General features: G+C 48.0%; 1 protein-coding gene across 1 annotated transcript; it reads left to right on the top strand.

The window, feature by feature from the left end:
* Positions 1-1,275: 1,275 nt before the first annotated feature.
* Positions 1,276-19,836, top strand: LOC144124228 (potassium/sodium hyperpolarization-activated cyclic nucleotide-gated channel 4-like). The gene is made up of 9 exons (XM_077656873.1): positions 1,276-1,536; positions 3,290-3,450; positions 6,512-6,681; positions 7,551-7,831; positions 13,408-13,563; positions 15,372-15,584; positions 16,523-16,669; positions 17,734-17,977; positions 19,089-19,836. The coding sequence occupies exons 1-9, from the start codon at positions 1,276-1,278 to the stop codon at positions 19,319-19,321; spliced, it is 1,866 nt and encodes a 621-aa protein (XP_077512999.1). The 3' UTR covers positions 19,322-19,836.
* The last annotated feature ends 1,351 nt before the right edge of the window (positions 19,837-21,187 follow it).

Genomic DNA, 21,187 nt, shown 5'->3' with positions numbered 1-21,187 from the left:
AGGACAGGGGTCCTGTTAACTTGGAGATCGAAGACGGGACAATGGCTTAATGTGCATAATAGTATACAATGCCTGTAATGTTTCAATGTACTGACTGAGAGCGGGAAAAAGAAATTAGAATGGGAGTCGCTGCGTTTCTTGAAGAATATTTTGCACAGCAGAGCGCACACTCCTGTCGCTTCGTCCAAGCAAAGAAGCGCCAATGGAAAGAAAAACCGCGGAAGACACAGGCAAGCCCATTTGATGAAATGGAATGTGCAAAAAACGCTTCCTCAAATGAGAGAAGCTGCGTGTCAGATAATGTTGGAGACATCATCGTCGTTGCCTTCAGTCAGTTTGCAATGCAGCTTCTCCAGATTTCTTGCCAAATGATTTCGAAGAGAATATTTGCAAGAAGTGTCAGTACTATCAACCATCATACGGAATGAGCATACAAGTGAAAGGAGAAGAGGTGCTCGTTATGACATACATGACGGAAGCCAACATACGTCTTTCTTCTTAAGAAATGGAAAGAGTGTACATATGAAGATGAAATTTGTATCTCCGTAAATAAATTCCTTAATTTAAATTTCATTACCATCGCACAACTTCCAATTACTCTGTACAACCTGAGTGGTAAAACTAAAAGATGAGGGGGTAACGCGAAAAGGCGAGCTCCTATTAAAGGCACTGACTCGCCCATCATATCGCGTGACCGACGCTGGCTGGTGGCTGGGCAAACAAAAATGGTTTCTTCCGTAGTTTATTATCACGACGGATCGTCATCGTCGATGGCGGTTCTCCGAGGACACTGCTGCCGGCAGCGCGCAACGTGCCCCACGCGGTCGCTGCGTCGAGGCGCGCTTCCTTCCTCTTCGGCTGAAGGATCCAATGGATTTCCGGACAGGGGGACCGCCCACCAATTTTAGTTCCAAAAAATATTTTCATCATCATTGTCGTTCTTCCTCTTCTTCCATCCTCCTCTCCGCATCTCTTCTTCTGGTTGTTCGCGAAACGCACGCTTAAGAAGCGCTGCGAGCATGCAGCGCACTTTAAGGTCACTGTCTGTGAGTTTGTGCATGATTTCACCTGAACGAAACGCATTCTGCAGCAGACCGATTGAGCGGGAACGTAGCGGAATCGAATCGCCTAGTTATTCCTGGCGCAACAACGGCCATCACCACCACCACCTCTTACCATCACGTGACACGTGCCGAGTGCGTGCAGTTCAGGAAGAGAAAAGAAGAAGAAACGAGACCCCGCCAGCAGGACGTTCGACGGCAGCGGCTCTGGACGATGGAAGCCTCGGCACGGCTCAAGGCCGCCTCCAAGCGGCGCAGGTCGTCGGCGGCGACGCTGGAGCCCAGGCTGAGCGACCTGGCCCCCATGCTGAACCAGGCGATGGAGATGGCGCGGCCTCCCGTTAAGCAGTTCCTCAAGCACGGTCTCGACGCGCCCGTCGTCACGGCGGGAGCTCATTCCTCGAAGCTGAAGTCGCCAGGTGCCGTATCGCCTGCCGGAATCTCGCTCGACTTTCAGGCAGGCGCCGACCTTGAGGTGTGTAGTTTTACTCCGCATTCTTGGCTCAGCTGTCTCAGTGAGCTGCCTCCGCGGTGGAGGAGGACGAGGTTAATGTGGAATGGAAAGGCGCTGTAATGGCCTCAATCTGGGTGTAGGCGAACCCGCCCCGTGAGGGGAAGGATAAGGGGTTGAAAATTGGGAGATGTAAATGTCTGGTCTGACTTGGCCTAGTATGGTCTGATATGGTATTATATATGATATAATGGACTCAGATATAGTATGGAATGTGTATGATATGGTGCATGACTTAGTGTATCGCATGGTGGGATGTGATATGGTAAGGCATAGTATGATAGAGTATAGTATGGTATGGTAAGGTATGGTATGGTGTGATACGGAATTGTATGGAATAGTATGGCAAGGCACGGTATGGTATAATATGATACAGTATGGTATTTTTTGGTCCCCAGAGACGTCGTATTGGGGGGGGATTCCGGATTAATTTTGGACACCTGGGGCCCTTGAACTGCTATAACATAGCACAACGCACGAGCGTCTTGCACATATCTTCTATGCGGATGCGACCGTTCGAGACGAGATTTAATTCCATAACGTCGTGCTCAGTATAGTCGAACGCCATAGTTACTGAGCAGCTGTAGTGCAGTTTGCCTGTGGGTATTAGGGGCTGGGGATTTGTGGAATGTTTTACAGGGAGCGGTGTGATCGGCGAGCTTATTGCGTTAGATCAGACTCGCTCTCATATGGTGCTATATGCTATTATATTACGGGCAAACGCACGCCGCCGAAGTCGCGCCCCTACCCCAGCCGGAAAGTCGCAAGCCCTTCTTGTGTAGCCTTCTCGTTCTGATGATTACCTCGTTGATGTTAGGTAGCTGGCTCACTCTGTGTGTTATTTGCAAGAACAATAAATAACATCTGAGTGTACATGTGTTGTCGTTTCCCCTTTGTTACCTCGAGCACGGACTCCTCCACGGTTAGCGAGCACACACCGCCTCCGCCTGAGCGGGGTGGAAGACCGCCACACATTCCCACAAACAAGCGCATTTCAAAAGAAGTAATCTACAATTGGTTGAAAACACTGTTATCGAACAATTACAAGACGTCCGTAAGTTCCCATGTGGTACCTGCAGCTTTATGCCCTGCCAAGTTCGATTTTCCTGAAGGCGAATTTCCAAGTACAAATCGCGTTAACCCGAGATTTGAGAAATCTCGGCATGCAAGAATCGGGAGAAAGTTTCAGCCGAATACGATGGGTTCTTTATAAAGAACGTGGCTCGCCTCACAATCTTGTCGTCCACGTAGGAGCACAGGCGCATCCATGCACAGGATAAGCACAGATGCGGAGCAGGTGTAGATTTAGCTTTGCACAGGTGTACAGGTGTGCACATGAGTGGGCGGACGAAAAAAATCTCCGGACACTGTGACCGGATGGCGGCAGACCAGACAGGAGAGAGTGAAAATGCTACCGTATAATTCATTTCATGGTTTAACAGCTCGGCAGAAGTCGACACCGCCAGTCCTGCATATACATATTTTCGTTTGCTTACTCTGGTTTGCCCCAGCTGCAGTTAGCGTGCCGTTGTGTCCCAACTAAGACAAAAAAAAAATGTCCCATTCTTCCGCACGTGCTATGGTTAGGCGGAGTATGACTTCGGGTAACGGAAGCGAACATCGTTAACGTCGTTGCGCGCATCGTTCGTGACGAATATTCAGCGCACGCTGGAGGAACCTAGGACGAGGACCGACGCTTTGGCTGTGGTCTGCGCAGGAGGACAGAAGTGCGATCGAAAAACGTGAACACCTGAAGAGGCAGCTGGAACTGTTTCTGTTGCCGGAGCACCCGCTTCTGTCGTCAGCGCTGCTCCGACAGCCAGTCGCCAGCCAGGCCAGCGACCAGCGCTGGATGATACACCCCAGCGGACGGTTCAGGTGGGTCCCACAAAGTGTACCTACCTAGCCTCTAGCAATGTGACTGCACTGGATATGTGTGAACGCGAGCTTCGGTACACTTTATTCTATGCAAAACACATTTGCGAACTCCTTCCGGCCTGTTTATCGCGTCGATTTATCTGCTCTCCTGTGCGCCCTGAATGCTGGACACTCTAAACACGAATACGCCTATGCGGGAGTAAAAAAATAGTAAGCTGTCCTCTAGCTCACTCTCTTATATGAGTGCGCTAGAGGACAGCTTAGTCTCTCTTTACTCCTTTCAGTGCAGAATGTACGGGGAAGTTTATACTTGCGGAAAACGAGCTTAAAGATTATGCCGTAATATAATTATCTGCATGAGTATATAACTACGTTTGACCGTGCATACAACATAGCATAAAAGATAGAAATTTCATTTTTAGGAGCTTCTAAAACGACAGCTATAAACGAGAAACCTTTCCGCTCGAACCGTTTCTTTCGAGGCTCTATGAGACTGAGGCTCACCTGAGCACTTGAAAATTGGTTTTATTTCCTAAGCACTAATCCGATGGGTACCAACCCCGAGCAAAATCGTCCGTTGTCTCATCGTCGTCTTTTACGTAGCAAAAACCCGTGCTTTCGCACTGATTCGAATGTAGTAAACATTCTCTGCAGTTTTTTGAGGAAACGAAAGGTGCAGTAACTGTGTCAGTTCTCAAAAAACGCAGCCGCCGCGGTCGAACCCGACCGCGGCTGCTGCGTTTTTATGGAGGAAAAACGCTAAGGCACCCGTGTGCTGTGCGATGTCAGTGCACGTTAAAGATCCCCAGGCGGTCGAAATTATTCCGGAGCCCTCCACTACGGCACCTCCTTCTCCCTTTCTTCTTTCACTCCCTCCCTTATCCCTTCCCTTACGGCTTGGTTCAGGTGTCCAACGATATATGAGACAGATATTGCGCCATTTCCTTTCCCCCCAACCAATTATTATTATTATTATTATTATTATTATTATTATTATTATTATTATTATTATTATTATTATTATTATTATTATTATTATTATTATTATTATTATCTCAGTGCGGTGGACACCTCAATCGCGCCGTGAAGGAAGGGAAGGAGGCAGGAGTGAAAAAAGAAAGAAAGTGATGCGGCAACTGAATGATATGTAAACCGGTCGACGTAGCAAGTTCCCGTCGGCAGTGTAGTGCCACTGCACGTGCTTGCTGTTCCTTGGGCGGCATAAAAGGCCTTTTCTTTGTTGAAATAGTGCAGCTTCACATTTTGCCATACGGAAAACTATAGTGGAGTATTTTTGAATTAATTTCTACCACATCAGGTTCTTGAAATAATTTAAAAATCGTATCAATAGCCAAATAATTGGGCGCATAGAATGTTTTCTTGTTAGGACGGAAGGCTATTTATTTATTTGATAAAAAATGTAAAGCGAGATTCAGCGGCAGCCGTTAATGAAATTATATTTTACAATATGTTGAGGTAGAGAATATGAGAGTGGCTCAATATCTGTATAGTTCTAGAGCGCTCTTTTTAGTTTCCTGACTCGCTTTCCGGCTATTTCTCCTCTCTGGTCTGCCGCTCTAGGCGTGTGGCGCCACCAATGACCCTCTCCTAGGGCAGCACGTTTCGTAGCAGCTACACCGATGGACCGAGCTACATTCCTTAGTTCTCGGCTTACTCTCCACCTGGTAACCACCTGGTACCACCTTGTTCCATGAGGTACCTGGTAGCACTTGGTACCTCTTGGTAGCCGGCTGGACGGTACCGTGGTAACCACCTCTGGTTACGCATTCCTACGCTCTCGTCAAACCTTCCCCTTACAGGGTAACTACCCTCAGAGTGGTTCCCATGGCAACTACCCTCCACTTGAGCCTTATGCTCTTACCCTACATTCCTTCTCCCAGGTAATTATGCTCCCGTTAAGCTTTCCTTTGCTGTCGCCGTACCCTCTCCTTCCACGGTAACCATCCTCTGAGTGGCGATTCCTACGCTGTCGTGTCGAACCCTCCTCTTTCCACAACCCCCCCCCCCCCCCCCCCCACTCCTTCCAGAGTAACTACCCTCCACCTCTTCTTTCCACGGTAACCATCCTCCGGTTGGAAATTCCTCCGCTCTGGACCCACCCTTATCTTTCCACGGTGACCACATTCCGGACGGTTCCAGTGATCACCACTTTCTGGTTACGCCTTCCTACGCTCTTCCCTTACATTCCTCCTTCCGCAGTAACTACCCTCCCGTTAAGTTTTCTTATGCTCTCGCCACATCCTCCTGTTTCTAAGGTAACCGCCTTCTGGATGGTTTCCGTGGAAACCCCTCTCCTGTTGCGTCTTTCATACGCTCTCGCCATACCCTCCTTCCACGGTAACCATCCTCCCAGTGATTTCCACGCCACGCATCCAGCGGTTACGCCTGCGATTACGGCATACTACTTCTACTACTACGACGACGTGAAACCCAGGAATGGGCTTTTAACAGCTGTCGTTGTTAAAAAACTCGTAATTCGAACGAATGAATTCTTATTCGCGTCACGGGTGTTGCGCACCTGACGTCAAGTCTCACGTTATATGAAAACGCATTATAATTGCGTCTTCTATTCACTGCTTTGATCTTTGGCCGTTTTTGAGCTTCTCAATGTCATTCACCCACCACTCTAATATGTCCACTACAAGATTATCTAGGCGTAGGGAATGAAGCTACCCGTCTCAAATCCGCTGTCAGTCGTTCAATAGTCATCTTTTGCAGCGCAGAAAAGCGCATCATAAGGCGCCACAAGTACCGGACGTTACTCTTGTTTCTCTTTAAACAGAATCTCTTTTTTTGTGATATATAGATTAGGCATTCTTCAAAGGTCCCCGCTGCATCGTAAGTTATTCCGTTTTAAGGAACACAATCCTTCAATACTGCCTACACCACGCACCCCACGAAAGCGACCGCCGTGGCAGCGCGTGCCAGACCTGTGACCTCGTTGCCGACAGCAGAATGCCGTGACTTCTGGCCGCATCGGTTCGGGATAAGCTGACTTGCTACCTTCCCAGTGGCACTGAGTCTGCGTGCGTCCACGCAGGGCCCGTTGGGACATGACGATGGTGTTTCTGGTGCTGTCCAACGTGGTGCTGCTCCCAGTGCAGGCCACATACTTCGGCAGTGCTGAGGAGGAGATCTTCCAGTGGAGGCTGTTCAACCTCGTCTCTGACGGCGTGTTCAGCGCGGACATCGTCTTCAACTTTAGGACCGGTGCGTGCTTAGACGTGCGAAGTATTTCATTGCACTCGATCTTCGAAAACAGCTGACTGCGCGAAGCCAATTTCCGTTTGTATGTCGGAAGCAGGGATGAGCATTTTTCGTCGAAGTGTTGCTCGATGTGTTACCAGACGGGACTGCGGGTCCTGGCGCGGGGCTCGTCTATTGCAAGTGCAGAGCTCTAAAGCGTTAGAAGGTTGGGAAACCTTTAGATCTGCCCCCCCCCCCCCCCCCGCCAATCTGTCACCTTTCTTTTATTTCCAGCAGCATCAAGAAAGTCCCACCACGTGACCTGGAGTCCCTTCCTGTCACGAACGCGCAACACTCAGGTCTATGCACAATTTACAAGAGCTGCACAGGTTTCCTGGTCATCGCGGTTCATACAGCAGTCGGAGCTTTTGCATGTTGCGAGTCAATACTCCCTGAAAAAAGGCCGTTGCATCTCAGTTAAAAAGTAGAATATTTTCTCTAAGCAAAAAGCTGGTGAGGGGAAGTGAGGGAGGATCAGGAACACCGGCGCTTCGCTTGGCTTGCAGTAGAATGGTATAGAACTTGAAATAACAAGTTCCATGCCTTCAGCAACGACTACGACATCGGGTTGAGTAATACGTCTGTCGCTACTATGCTATCGCTCTTGACGTAACTCGGCCATCTGACACCTGCAAGAAGCCTTTATGGACTCACGATCGGCCGTCGGTTTTGCAGACTCTTGAATGCTTATGCTGTCATTTCGGTACTTCGAGAATAAAAAAAAAATGAAGGTGTGATCGGAGAGGCTTCCTGTTGGCTGGGACGCTTCTGTGCCAACTCAGAAAGCGTTTCCGATTAAAGTCGACGCGTTGTGAGCGCTCTCTCGTGCGCAGGCGTGGTCGTGGAAGAAGACTACGAACGAGTGGTGATGGACCCTGGATACGTGGCACGCAGCTACTTGCGCGGCTTCTTCCTCATCGACTTGGTGTCCACCCTGCCCTGGGACTATATGCTGGTGTTCATGCTCTTCATCTTCAACCACACGGCCGACGAGGACGACTCCTCCTTTGCCGCCACCGTGCGCCTCCTGCACCTCACCAAGTTCCTCAAGCTGCTCAAGCTTCTCCGCATCACGCGACTCGTCCGCTACCTCGACAACGTCGAGCAGAACTACGTAAGGTTCTAGTTTCTTTAACGATGGCGTCCCGCTTATTGGCTTCAAGGATGCCGGCATGCGTCGTAAACTCCAGCAGCGCATTGCTCAAGAAGGTGTCATACTCCACGTTCTAGAGTGGAGCGGACTCTACGAGCTTGAGCGGCGACGGCTTCCAGGCCCGCGTAGCGGCTGGCGAGCGTTTCATAGCAGCACACTTATAGAACCCGTCGTCTCACGTCGCTTGTAGCTTGCACTACTCTGCAATCAGGTTGTGAGACGGAGTATATAGTTACAATAACTACTAATAGCTTCGCCATGCCCTAATTTTGGACTGTGAATTTAAATTTTGAATTTCGTGTAGGTTTTGATGTTCTTGCTATATCAATTCCTCGAAGTTGATTTTAACCGAGCTCACATCGGTCGGAATACTGACTACGTTTTGGTGCATATTTGCAGAAGAATTTTTAGGATAATTAGCTACAAAAATGAAAGCCCAGGCGCCGCTTGTTTCACGGAATGGAGTATCTAGATTGAATAGGCACAACAGGTAGAATTGGTTTTGAGGAAAAGGCGCAGTAACTGTCTCACTTGTCGGCAAACACCGCAGTCGCGCCGTGAGGGAAGGAAGGAAAGAGGTAGTGAAAGAAAGTAGAGCAAAGGCGGCGCCATAGTGGAGGGATCCCAGATAGCTAAACTAACTGTTTTTAAAGACAAGCAACGCATCTTGTAATCTGCACACAAATTAAAACGCTTAAAATATTCAATCGGTGAAGATTTCTCCCCAGCTACGCGACAAGCTAGAAAGAAGCTACTTGACTTCGCCGAACCTCAAAAAGTTCCTTTTAAACTGTCAGTAGATCGGCTGTTTATAAGAAATCAGACTTACACGTACGACAAAAACACTTATACCGTTGTCATGTCGCAAAGATAGCTAGACATAAGCACTTGCTCTCGGGCTCTTCCACAGTCAAAGCTACCTATCAATGGGTCTTTGTTGACACTATCTTACGCAAACATACGAAGCATCATGCCAAAGCGCGAATTAGTTTGCTATCTGCTTGACGATAACGAATCTAATATTCTTGTTCTTACCGAAACATGGCTAAATCCTGACATTACTGACGACGAAATTCTTCCTGATAACCATTCTTATAATATTTACCGCAAAGATCGAACTAGCAAGAGAGGCGGGGGCGTTCTTCTTGGTGTTAAAAAGTCATTATCCTCACTTATTATCGACTCGAACTCATCTTTTGAGATTGTGTGGGTTGAAGTAATAATAAATACGACCAAACTACTGGTAGGTGCTTGCTACCGTCCACCTGACTACAGCGCTTCTTTCGTTACAGAACTACGCAATAGCATAATCACGGCCCTCCAGCTCTGTCCTGCGCATTATGTTCACTTATTCGGTGATTTTAACTTTCCGCTCATAAATTGGCGTAATCTATCATCATCTTGTCGAACATCTGTGGATTTTCTTAACTTAACTTTAGATCTTAACCTGTTCCAGGTCGTTAACAAACCAACCCGCGGTACTAACATTCTAGACCTTATACTCACCAACACCCCCGAAAAAATTGAATCTGTAGTTCATCTAAACGGCTTTAGCGATCACGACCTTCTTCAGGTAACAATCAGTGTTCCACTACCCTTTTCAGGGATCTCAAAAAAAAAATACGTGATTATAATAAAGCAAACTACTCTAAAATAAACGATTAACTTGAAGTATTTTTTCAACAGCACGCTACTTCCTTCTTTATAATTTATAATCACTCGGTGGAAGATAACTGGGTATGTGTCAAGAATAAAATGTCTACTCTAATTAACAAATATATCCCGTTGATCTCGATAACAAATGAAAAAACAAATCCTTGGTTTACTAATTCCCTACGTAAGCTCAGGAATAAAAAGAAACGTCGGTACAATACCGCTAAACGCGTCAATAATGCTCCTTCGTGGAAAAGCTACAGCCTTTGCTTAAAAACGTACTGTTCTGCCTTAGCTGCAGCTAAAAATAAATATTTCTCTACAGATTTACCTTCTCTCTTAAATTCGAATCCAAAAAAGTTTTGGCGAGTTATATCACCTGACCGTGACTCTAACCAGATAGCCTTGCCTTTCATAGCGATACAAATACTCCCCTCTCTGACAATGTTTGCCCCTCTGCGTTTAATACGTTTTTTTCATCGATTTTCAGCCGCGAGGATCATACCAATGTACCTGATGTTGCTGATTTTGACTGAAAATTCATGGAAAGTATTGAAATCTCGGTGGAAGGAATAGCATGTCTTATTAATAATTTGAAGTTTTCTACTTCATCTGGTATTGACAATATTAGTTCCAAGATATTAAAAAATACCATTTCTATATCCAGTAACATTCTGTACCATATATTCAAGCAGTCTTTGTCATCGGGACAGCTGCCCAATGACTGGAAAATGGCCAAAATCATACCCATATTTAAAACTTGGAATAAACAACCCCCGGAAAATTACCGCCCAATTTCGTTGACCTGCATTTGCTGCAAGATGCTCGAACATATAATTGCTACTCATACTTATAATCACCTAGAGTCCAATAATTTCTTTTTTCGCCATCAACATGGTTTCAGGAAAGGATTATCATGTGAGACACAGTTACTCGAATTCACGACTGATCTGCACCTTAACATGAATAAAAACCAGCAGACCGATTGCATTTTCCTTGACTTTTCCAAAGCATTTGATCGTGTAGCTCATTGTCGCCTTATTGCTAAATTAACTGCACTTCGAATTGACTCCTTCACTCTAACATGGCTTCGTAATTTTCTTTCGAATCGTCAACAGTTCACAGTAGTTAGTAATATTGCTTCGTCTCCTACTTACGTTACTTCTCGTGTGCCTCAGGGCAGTGTTTTGGGCCCTTTACTCTTCCTAATTTACATAAATGATTTGCCACTTAATGTTTCTTCTCGCTTACGTATTTTCGCTGACGACTGCATTATTTACAGATAAATTAACAGTACTGACGACCACCTGGCCCTTCAAAATGACCTTAGCCTAATTCATAGTTGGTGTAACACCTGGTTAATGGCTTTAAATGTGTCAAAATGTCAGGTAATTTCTTTTAGTCGCAAGCGTGACAACTGACAATTTTTATACAACGTCAATAATAACGAATTGTTACATACAGTATCGTATTAATATTTGGGTGTTCACCTAACCGATAACCTCTCCTGGACAGACCATATTACAGCCGTTTGCGCAAAAGCTTCAAGGACATTAGGTTACCTACGTCGTAATCTGAGTAATTCACCTTCCCACATCCGCAAATTGGCCTATCAGACATTTGTTCGTCCTCAGCTCGAGTATGCATCTTCCATTTGGTCCCCACATCCTACATACTTAATCGACATGCTTGAATCAGTCCAGAACCGAGCTGCCCGTTTCATTTCACGTAATTATAGCCATCACTCCAGCGTAACGCAAATGAAACTCGATCATTCCATACAGCCTTTAGTTCTTCGCCGTAATATCGCTCTGTTATTCTTGTTTCACAAATATGTTTATAATGCCACACAATCCACACTACATATCCAGACCGCCTCGAACACGTCCCGTCGTTTAAATAACCACTTAAGTTTTGCGCGCATGTACGGTACGACACATGCTTTTAACTTTTCCGCACTCCCTACCGCCATTCGCTTGTGGAATAACTGCCTGATCACATTGCTTCCGAGTCAGATCAAGAAAAATTTCGTCATCTCCTACACGAGCATTGTTCATAATAGCACTTACAAATAACTTTATCTTGTTTCTTACACTTAGCAATCTGCTTCGAACTTCTTGTGATATTTGTGATACATTGCTATCTCGCTCCTGTGAATTGCTATTTTATGCTGCGTCGTGTGTTCACTTGTATGACCTGTATATATTATTGCTTTTTTGCGTCTTTTTCCCTGAATATCACTTCAAGAATTGTACTCCCTGATATGTTCATTCTTTGTGTATTTTACTTTCTAGTATTAATGCCTTACGTTAAGTTTTACTCATGTTATTTGCTTAAGTGTACCTTTGTGGCCTTTCATTACTACAGTTGTTCCTGTTTCATGTTTTTATCTTGGTAGTAATGTTGATGAGCCCTGTATTGAGGTGTATCTTTTGTATACCACTTTAGAAGGCTGCTTACTCTGTAACCCCCCTTACACAATGCCCCCATGGGGCCTGTAAGGTATCTTAAATAAATAAATAAATAAATAAATAAATAAATAATTTCCGTCGCTTGGGGTTCTTTAAGGTGCGAAGACATCGCGCCGCACACGGGCGTCTTGCATTTAGACTCCACAGAAATGCTGCCGCCGCGGCCAGGACACAACACGTTTTCATCGCATCCTTACTTTATCGAGAAAGGTGAAACTGGCTGAGAAAAGCGAGGTGGCTGGGACGCACCTCGGGAAGCAGTTTGCAACGACGCTGAGTTTCAGTTGTTAACGACATCATCCCCGCAGATAAACACAATAAAGAGACGGTGAGCTCTTTTGTTAGGGACGTCACCTTGCAACTGTTCTGCTTCGTTTAAAACGCCCGTCGCTCGGATGGTTCGAAGCCGAGTGGATGCAAGAGAGAAAATTTATTAATTGTTAATAATTAGGAGCTATGGACTGATATATTTCAGTGAACGTAGCTGAGTGAGCAAGTTGCGTGGACTACAAGTCAGGATTCCCAAATGCTGACGGGCGATTGTGCTCGATCGAGCGTCTTTAAGAATGCAGCTCAATTCGTCTTCCTTGGGTTGCGATTAATGTTTACACTGTAAAAACTCTTAGGCGGCTCTCGGTGGATGGTTTGAATGCGTTAGCATATTCTATTACTGCTGATTCTGTTGTAGCTCCTCCTTAAGGGTACGACGCGACAGCGATAATGGGTTAATGCGTATATATACGCGGAATTGGTCATTCTCGACTTCACATGCATAGATCGCTGGGATCCTCATACCACTCCTGGTACAGTGGTGCATCGGTTGAGGGGTGCACCACTGCCCCGGCAGGTGGCTGTTTTAAACACAGCCATCGGTGGGCGACCAATCATTAATTCAACTGCCACCTGCTACAGTAGGCAGTTTGATCACAATCACTCGCCTGCTAAAGTGGGTGGTTTGTGATGACATCAAAAGGTTCGCATGCGTAACGCGTCAGGCGTGACAGTGGTCTCCATCTCCACTTACTTGCACAGACCCTTCTAGTGATGTGTCATTAATAAATATTGGTTTATGGTTTATGGGGGTTTAACGTCCCAGAGCGATTCAGGCTATGAGGGACCCCGTAGTGAAGGGCTCCGAAAATTTCGACCACCTGGGGTTCTTTTACGTGCGCTTACATCGCACAGCACACGGGCCTCTAGAAATTCGCCTCCATCGAAATTCTACCGCCGCGGCCGGGATCGAGCCCGCGTCTTTCGGGCCGGCAGCCGAGCGCCATAACCACTCAGCCACCGCGCCGGCTCATTAATAAATATGAATTTTGTAAATACAGTTGAAAATTGCTTGCTTGCCATCTCCGAAGTACAGCCAAAAGGGAAGCCTGTATAGAGCGGCGGTGCCGTTGCTGTTCGCAGTTCTTCTACTCAAACGGCGTCTACTTGCGGCTGACCAACTATATCGGGCTACTCCTGCTGATCGGCCACTGGAATGCCTGCCTGCAGTTCTTCGTTCCAAGGATGCAGGGCTTCCCGCCGGACTCCTGGGTCTCCAAGCAGAACCTCGTGGCAAGTGTCGGCTCGGGCTTTTCGCAATGCGGACTCAAGAAAACGTTTCGCAAGCGTGCAATTCTCGCGTCATGTGCGCTCTTCATTGGACGTTCAGGTCGTCAAGAAACTCATTTCAGCCCTGCTTGCTCCTCACAGTAGCGATGTAGAGATGCGACTGCGTACGTGCTTACGCATCGTGTCTGCTCATACAAAAACAGTATAGTGTGGGGCTGCAACAGCACCAAAAGACTAGCGAGGTGCTGACTTTTCATCAATGCCTATTGAAACATGCGTAGACGGCATATCTCCAGTAAAGACAAAATAAAAACTTGCAGGGACACATGAGCTCCGCCTTGAGGGTATGACGCGATAGTGTTAATGGGTTAATGCCCCACATATGCGGAATTGGTCATTGTCAATTTTACATTCATAGGTCCCTGGGAGTACTCATACCACTCCTGGCTCAGGGGTGCAGCGGTTAAGCGTTGCGTCACTGCCCTGGTATGGAAGGCGCTGCCACCCGAGGGGCTTCCGAGACCCAAGTTGTTCTTCCCGAACAATCTCGCGTGACCAATCATTAGTTTAGCTGCCACCTGGTGCGGTGGCAAGTTGTGATGACGTCGCAAGGTCACGTGGCCTATGTGGCCCACCTGCCCCCTAGGTAGCTCTTCCGGGGATTTTTCGGGAATTTTTCGCTCATGGCCAACGACGCCGACACCAGCTTTTTTGCGACACGGGGCCCTTAACGATATCGCGTTAAAGAAGCCTTGTTTGTCTACTTCTATCTCCCCGTTCCCGCATTACTTTTTTTTTGCGGTATCATTATAAATGTGCCAGTCGGTCTAAGTAGGTGTTCTGTCGTGTGTGCACAGGGTGAGCATTTGCTCGGAAAGCCGATGGCCAAGCTAAGACAGTGCAGATAGTTCACGCGTTCCTCAATTCACGGCTCAACGCCGATGCCTAAGGTCTCATCGGAGTGAGAAGGTCGCGTCCAATCCGTGTGTCGCTTGCAAGCTTCACTTTGCACATCGCGCACAGTGCGAAACTGTCTACCGCCTCGCCAGAGAACGTTCCTCTAGGCAGATAGCAAAGCGGTCAATCGCACAAGTCGCGTCATAAAGGCACCACAGGCAATCGCATGCGACGCACGCTAAACCATGGCGCATTGTTCAAGAAATGCTCTTCAAGATATTTGTTAAGGTTGCAGGCAATCGGCTGTTCATCACACTGTTTTCCTGCCGACTTTCATATACTTCGTTGATCAATGTGGATGAACAAAAAAAAAAAACCTAGAAACGAACCTTTATACGAAGCAGGCGCCAAAGCACAGTATTAGCGATGTGTTCTTCTGTGCAGCTGGCTAGCGACATTTTCCAAATGGGAAATTTTAAGCAACCGAACCGACGACATCCGTTGGAAGTTCGCCCCCTGGTAACCTGTACGTAAAATGCAGCCAGCGCAGCCAGAGGCGTCACGGCCACCCAACCAAAAGCAAATAGCAGGCCCTTCACTGCTCTAGATATAGGAACCGTGGGACACAGCTCTGCACAACTATGCAAAATCTTAATAACATTGGACACTTTATCGTAGACAGCATAGCAGGCAACCTAAATGTTCTAGCATTTTCTTTAAGAATGCGGTTATGAAGGCACTCAAGTTTTATCAATTTTTCAAATTCCAAAATTATCAGCATCATATTGCGTTAATTTTTTTCTTTTCGTTGCGTTGTGGTACCCTTCAGGCTAGCTCCTTGGGCGCATTTGGTGAATACGCTTGGGTGTGTTCTTTACTGCGCTCTACATGCGTGTCCACTCCCCCGGCTGCAGGACGAGCCCTGGTTCGAGCAGTACTCGTGGTCGGTGTACAACGCCATCTCGCAGATGGTGTCCTGCGGCTACGGGCGCACGCCGGCCGCCAACGTGGCCGACGCGTGGCTCATGTGCCTGGGCATGGCCTCTGGCACGGTGGGCTACGCGCTGCTGCTGGGCCTGTGCGCCTCCACCATTCAGACCATGGACTATTCGCGTCGCCTGCTCAGGGAGAAGGTGAGCACCAGCGCACTGACTTCGGGAGGAACTCGGAGACACTGGCAGCGACAGTGGTAGTATTAGCAGCGTATTATACTGCATTAGCATTAGTATTATTATATTGTTGTAGTATTAGTAGTAGTATTATTACATCGCATTATTGCATTGTAGCATTAGCAATGTATTATAGCAGTGTAACAGCAGGAGCAGTAGTAATACGGCTGGTAGTGATAGTGGTAGTAGGCAAGTAGTAGTAGCAGTAGTGTTTGTATGTCGTAGCAGTAGAGGTGGTGGCGGTAGTATTAGTAGCAGAAGCAGGTGGCAGTAGAAGTAGTTAGTGTTTGGAAAAGAAGTAAGGGCTACCGCAAATGTCTCTCTGGAATGGTTGTCGTATCAACTTTTCCGCTGGCAAAAACGAACACAAAGGTGCGGTGAAGAGGGGTTTTCGTTGATGTGCCACCGGACACTGCTTACGGGTCAAGAAGAAATCTGCGGTGGCGCGGAGGAGGGGGGACTAGAGTGGCGCTTTTCTCCTTAAGCTATCTTGTATGACGGGCTCTGCCATGCTGTATACTGGAATGGAAAATGCTCTTCGTAACGAGAGAAGACGCTGCTAGAAAGAAGCATCACACAGCTCTTTCCTCTCGTTGCGCCTTTTTTTGCGGTGCCTTCTGTTCCGAACATGCGCTATCAACTAGCCCATCTAGCACCACTTTCGAAGTCAATTAAATTAGCAGTAGTATTAGTATTATTGCTGCTGCAAGTGTCAGTTTTCCTTTTAATTTTCAACTTTTGTTTCCACGCCATTTTAAATGCTTCTGACTTTGTGAAAACCTACTTACGCCTATGCCTTTTCTGTTCAGGCCATGGGAGTCTGGATACAGGCACGACCGCTGCGTTTTGAATGAGGCCGCGCAGCGCTGATTTCCCGGATGCCCGATGCTTTCGATTCGCAGCTGAAGGAGGTGGAGGATTACATGCAGTGTCAGAAGTTCCCCCGGAAGCTGCGCTCGCGAATGCGAGACTACTTCGAGAACCGCTACGAAGGGCGCGTCTTCGATGAGGCCAAAATCCTCGCGTCCCTGTCGGACCCCCTCAGAGAGGTCAGTGACGGGGCGCTCCTTTTCATCGCTGCCGCTGTGTTTCCTAGAGCCCGTTTCGTCTATGGTTCATGCAGACCCGCTCCCGACCCGCGTGGTCGGGTATAGGGTTGTACCTGTACCTCGTGACCACCCGGGACACTTTAAGAAGATGGTCTGCTTCTGGTTCAGTGGGCTAGCGTTGTCACCGGCCGACGCGCTAACGCAGAAGTTTTTGACTTCTACATACCACACCGATGCCATTTAACGTGAAGAAGAAAGTGTCCTAAACAACTTTCATTCAGCTTTTATTTCAGCTTTCAACTGGCCGGGTAGAAAGCAGCGACTGCTTTTGGTCTTGTGTGTCTGTGCCCTTTGTTCAAACCTTGCTTTGTGCGAGCTTCAGTGCTTTTTTGTTTTTCATTTTAACCGAATATCCTAGCTGTTGAGAGAGACCTATGGGAGTCACATGCCGGATATAGGAGCCTGAAATAAGCGAACTTTCATGAATTACTCCAGTGGGCGAGGCTGTGCTCCGCGTACTAGTTCATCGGACACCTGTACGTTTGCCTGCCTTTTATTCAGTTCACTGCTTCGTCGCAAAATGTTTGCTCTCAGCCTTTTGTGGGCACGCCGAAAACATCCCAGAGGCCCACTACACTATAGCTTTCATTTTATTTTATCATGTTCTTTATTCTGCGATGTGAAAGAGGAGGAAGGTATAAGGAAAGGCAAAGCACAGTCATTGTCTAACTCTTTAGTGGGCATCCGAGCAGGGCTGTGCCCTAAACTAGGAAAGCAGAGGGGGACGAAAGGTTGAAAGATTAAAAGCAGAGAAAGAAGTTGAGGTAAGGACGGTTCATGGGGCCTGCGTGGATCGGTCAAGCCCACGGGCGCTTGGCTTCTTGAAGCAGCTGCACACACCGTACGCCTGCACAAGACCGGGAAAGGGGATGCGCCTGCCAGAATAATTTATAAGTCTTGTTTCTTATTAGCATGAGAAGTTAACAGCGAGAAAAACCAGTGCTCACTGCTGACGAGATCGGCGACCAGTTTTGACGCGCACGATCTCGCAACTGGCGACGCAGGAGATCGTGAATCACAGCATCCGGACCACGGTGCGCACGGTGCCGTTCTTCGCCCAATCGGAGCCGACGTTCGTGGCCGACCTGGTGTCGCGGCTGCGGCACGAGTTCTTCCAGCCGGGCGACGTGATCGTGCAGCAGGGAACCGTCGGACACAAGATGTACTTCCTCCAGTCCGGCAAGGTCAACATCGTGACCAACAGCGGAGACTTCGTAGCCAGCGCCTACCCTGGCGCGTACTTCGGAGGTGCGTTGCTTGTCCTTTTCCTCACTCTTCCCCCCCCCCCCCCCCCCCGCCACGACGGGGGAGAGGACGGAAACCAAGAAAACAGGTGTCAAGGAAGAGGTACTACAAAAATTACCGGGAGCACTTCAGGAACTTCCGTGCAAGCAGTGAGAAAGCATTGCAGTTCTATTCAAATCCTATTCCAATTCGTTTAAATTCCGTTCCAAATCTATTGTAATTCTATTTCTTTGTAGCTGGTGCCGTTGTAAGTGCTATTACTATTACTAATTAACATTCCGTGCTGCCCGCCTTTGACGACGTCACACCGTTTGAACCAATCGCGAGTTTTGTAATGGCGCGCTTTTTGTGAGATGCCGGTTTTTCGGGTCAATGACTAAACCAGTTTATCAGGACAGATGAGATTAAGAAGTTTGCGAGCATATGGTGGCCGCAGCTGGAACAAGACAGGGTTAGTTGGAAAGATATGGGAGAGACCTTTGCCCTGCAGTGGGCGTAGTCAGGCTGATGATGATGAGCCATCTGATGATCTCACATTAATAGCTATATCTCTGTTCCGAAGCGAAGACGACATAGAGGTATAGTTATTCCGGCCACAGGACCAGAAATTTCACCCTGGGGTCGTACGCTATAAGCTGTTCATCGTCCATTGTCTGTTTCGCGTCCATTCGGCCCTCTGTCAGTGGTCACCCAGCTTTACATGCGGCTTTCAAGCGTCCAGGGCTAGCGACCGGTTCATTGGGTGGCTGGCGACAGAATTCAGCATTGGCTGCATATCGCAGCCAATGGCAGGCAGTGATCACGCTCAGTCGCCTGCTGCTGACAGAGCGCTGCGATGCACCTCACCACTGGCTGTATGCTGCATCCAATTTCAGCCATCCGGTCCGGTCCGGTCGCCAACCACCCAATGGCGGGGTCGCTTCCCCAGGCACTTGAAATCCGCGGGTATATCTGAGTGGCCACTGACAGAGTGTAGTGAGTGATCACGCGTCCGCTGCCGTTTTAGATTGCAGCGCAAGAGCTGGTGAGCGTTTCTCTGCAGCTAATCTTTCAGTCCCACTTGGTGCCGCCGTGTGACTGGTTAATGCCAACTTCCTATCTGGCGTTGCTGCAGAGATGTGCCTGCTGACGAGGGCCCGACGCCAGGCCAACGCGGTTGCCGAGACTTACTGCAATGTGCTGTCCCTGTCGGACCAGGACTTCCAGCAGGCCCTCGAGAAGCACCCGCTCATGCGCCGCGCCCTGGAGTCTTTGTGCGCCGAGCAGGGCGCCCCCATGACCCCGGCGCTGCCTTCGATGGTGCAGTCGGCCGGGCCCACCACACCCTCGTCGCCCAAAGCCTGCTGAGTGGCGCACAGATTTGCACTGGACAGTGTGGGACCGCCTTTGACGAGGAGTGTGTGTAGGTGCCGGAGATCTCGGACGCCCGTTTCTATGCTAGCGTGTTAGTCGTGAACGGCCACATTCTCGTGTATTTTTACTCGTACCGTCTCCTTTGTTAGCGTGCTAAAAAAAAAACGTAGTCTAGATAACTGGCAACGCAATTAAGCCATCACAGTAGAAAAAGCAAAACCTAAGAAACCTTGCTGGTTATTTTTGCTCTACAGAATCGTTCACTTCGCTCTGTTTTTTACAATCTGGCCCTCCACGCTGCAGTGTACTACATCCTCACCTTCTGTGTACTTCTGCGTACACCGGCAAGAGACGCCTGCGAGGAATAGATTCGTTCAATATTTTATGTTGTTCTAAAGGTATCGAGAACTGAAGCTCTGTCTGCGTCTTTGTAGCGTTTGTCTACTTACACGAATAACCCATGTATTCGGGTTGTGTGTTTGCCTTATAATATATACACACAAATTAAGCCGCTGGCTGTCATCTCGGCAACATTGCGTGCATTAATGTTTAAAACGTGCTTTTATTACTTTAAATCATGCGTGGCGTGTACAGAAAGTGTCCACACTTTCTGTCCGGTTAACCCCAGTAAGCTCGGGTAAGTTCGGAGTAAAGCCCCTCCATGACGTTTTCTGCCGACCAGGTTTAGTAGCGCCAACCTTCCCTCCCCACGGCTTTCCTCCTCGCTTCTACTTACAGTCTTGAACGGAACGAAGCGCTGCCATCTTTCTCGGTTTCCGGCGCAAGTATGTGGCGCCATGCGTTGCATCGCTGCTGCTTTCATCCATCGGCGAATTGCTGTTTGGGTGATATTTTTTTAAACAGTGCCAGAAGAAGCATATCGCGCTAGTGGTTCGTGTCTGCATGCGATGATTACACCGCGTGAAAGGCGTCGAAATTCCTGAGCGTTCAATCCACGAAGTTTACAGACTCCGAGGGCAAGAATCTGAGCCGCTGCTTGTTGATGCACCTCGATAACACCGGCGCTCTCGAATTACGAGCTTGCATCGCAGTCTTGTATTCGGTATAACGTCTCGGCAAAACGATGTGCGCAACCGTGATTAACCTGTGCCACGGATAACGACTTGACTGGGTCCGATGTCTGTACGGGAGTAGCATTTTTTTGTCTGCCAGCTGGATCGATCCAGCTACATCAATTTTAAGCAAAACATTTCGCTACTAGCTGAAACCACTGCCCCGCGCTACCCTACAGGCTTGCGAGGGCGGAAGCTTGTCAAGCGGTCATTGCGAACAGCTTTTTTTCGTCATTCACGGTTTTTGTACGACAAAAGCTGAAATAAACTTGTCTTGACTTGACTGCAATGGGGCTCGGCTACCATTCTCATATTTAGGTCTATGTGCTGCTGACGACGAACTAATGCATCCTAATAAGTGTTGCGCTTTTGTTTCGCATGATCCTCGGCTGCGCTCCGCATATTGAGCGCTACAATACTCATGTATTGTACACAGTCATGACCCGCGACGGATCGTCACCCGACCCGCTCGGCAGACGAGTAGTTCACCACTTAGCTCGAGTGACAGTGCGGACGAACCTTCCGCCGAGCACAAAACAAGTCGGTTAGTCTACTTGAGGCTGAGGAACAGCGTGATGACACAAGGTTTGCTCGAACATTGCAGTACGCTGCGCCGAGGAGATTGAGGCTCCTATACGAGCCGACATATTTTTCCTCCATGCGAGCAGATACAAAATGGACGGCGACTTTCGGCGGTGAATAGAAATCGGAACCGGAAAAGCCATATGCGGATACGGAAAGAAGGCAGCGGCGCACTTCAAAGTTTGGCATTACTTAAAAAGGCGCC

This window comes from Amblyomma americanum, chromosome 3, assembly GCF_052857255.1.
Source record: "Amblyomma americanum isolate KBUSLIRL-KWMA chromosome 3, ASM5285725v1, whole genome shotgun sequence".
In the NCBI taxonomy this organism is placed as follows: Eukaryota; Metazoa; Arthropoda; class Arachnida; order Ixodida; family Ixodidae; genus Amblyomma; species Amblyomma americanum.
Note: the sequence above shows the minus strand (reverse complement) of the source record. Positions and strands in the feature narration are given on the sequence as shown.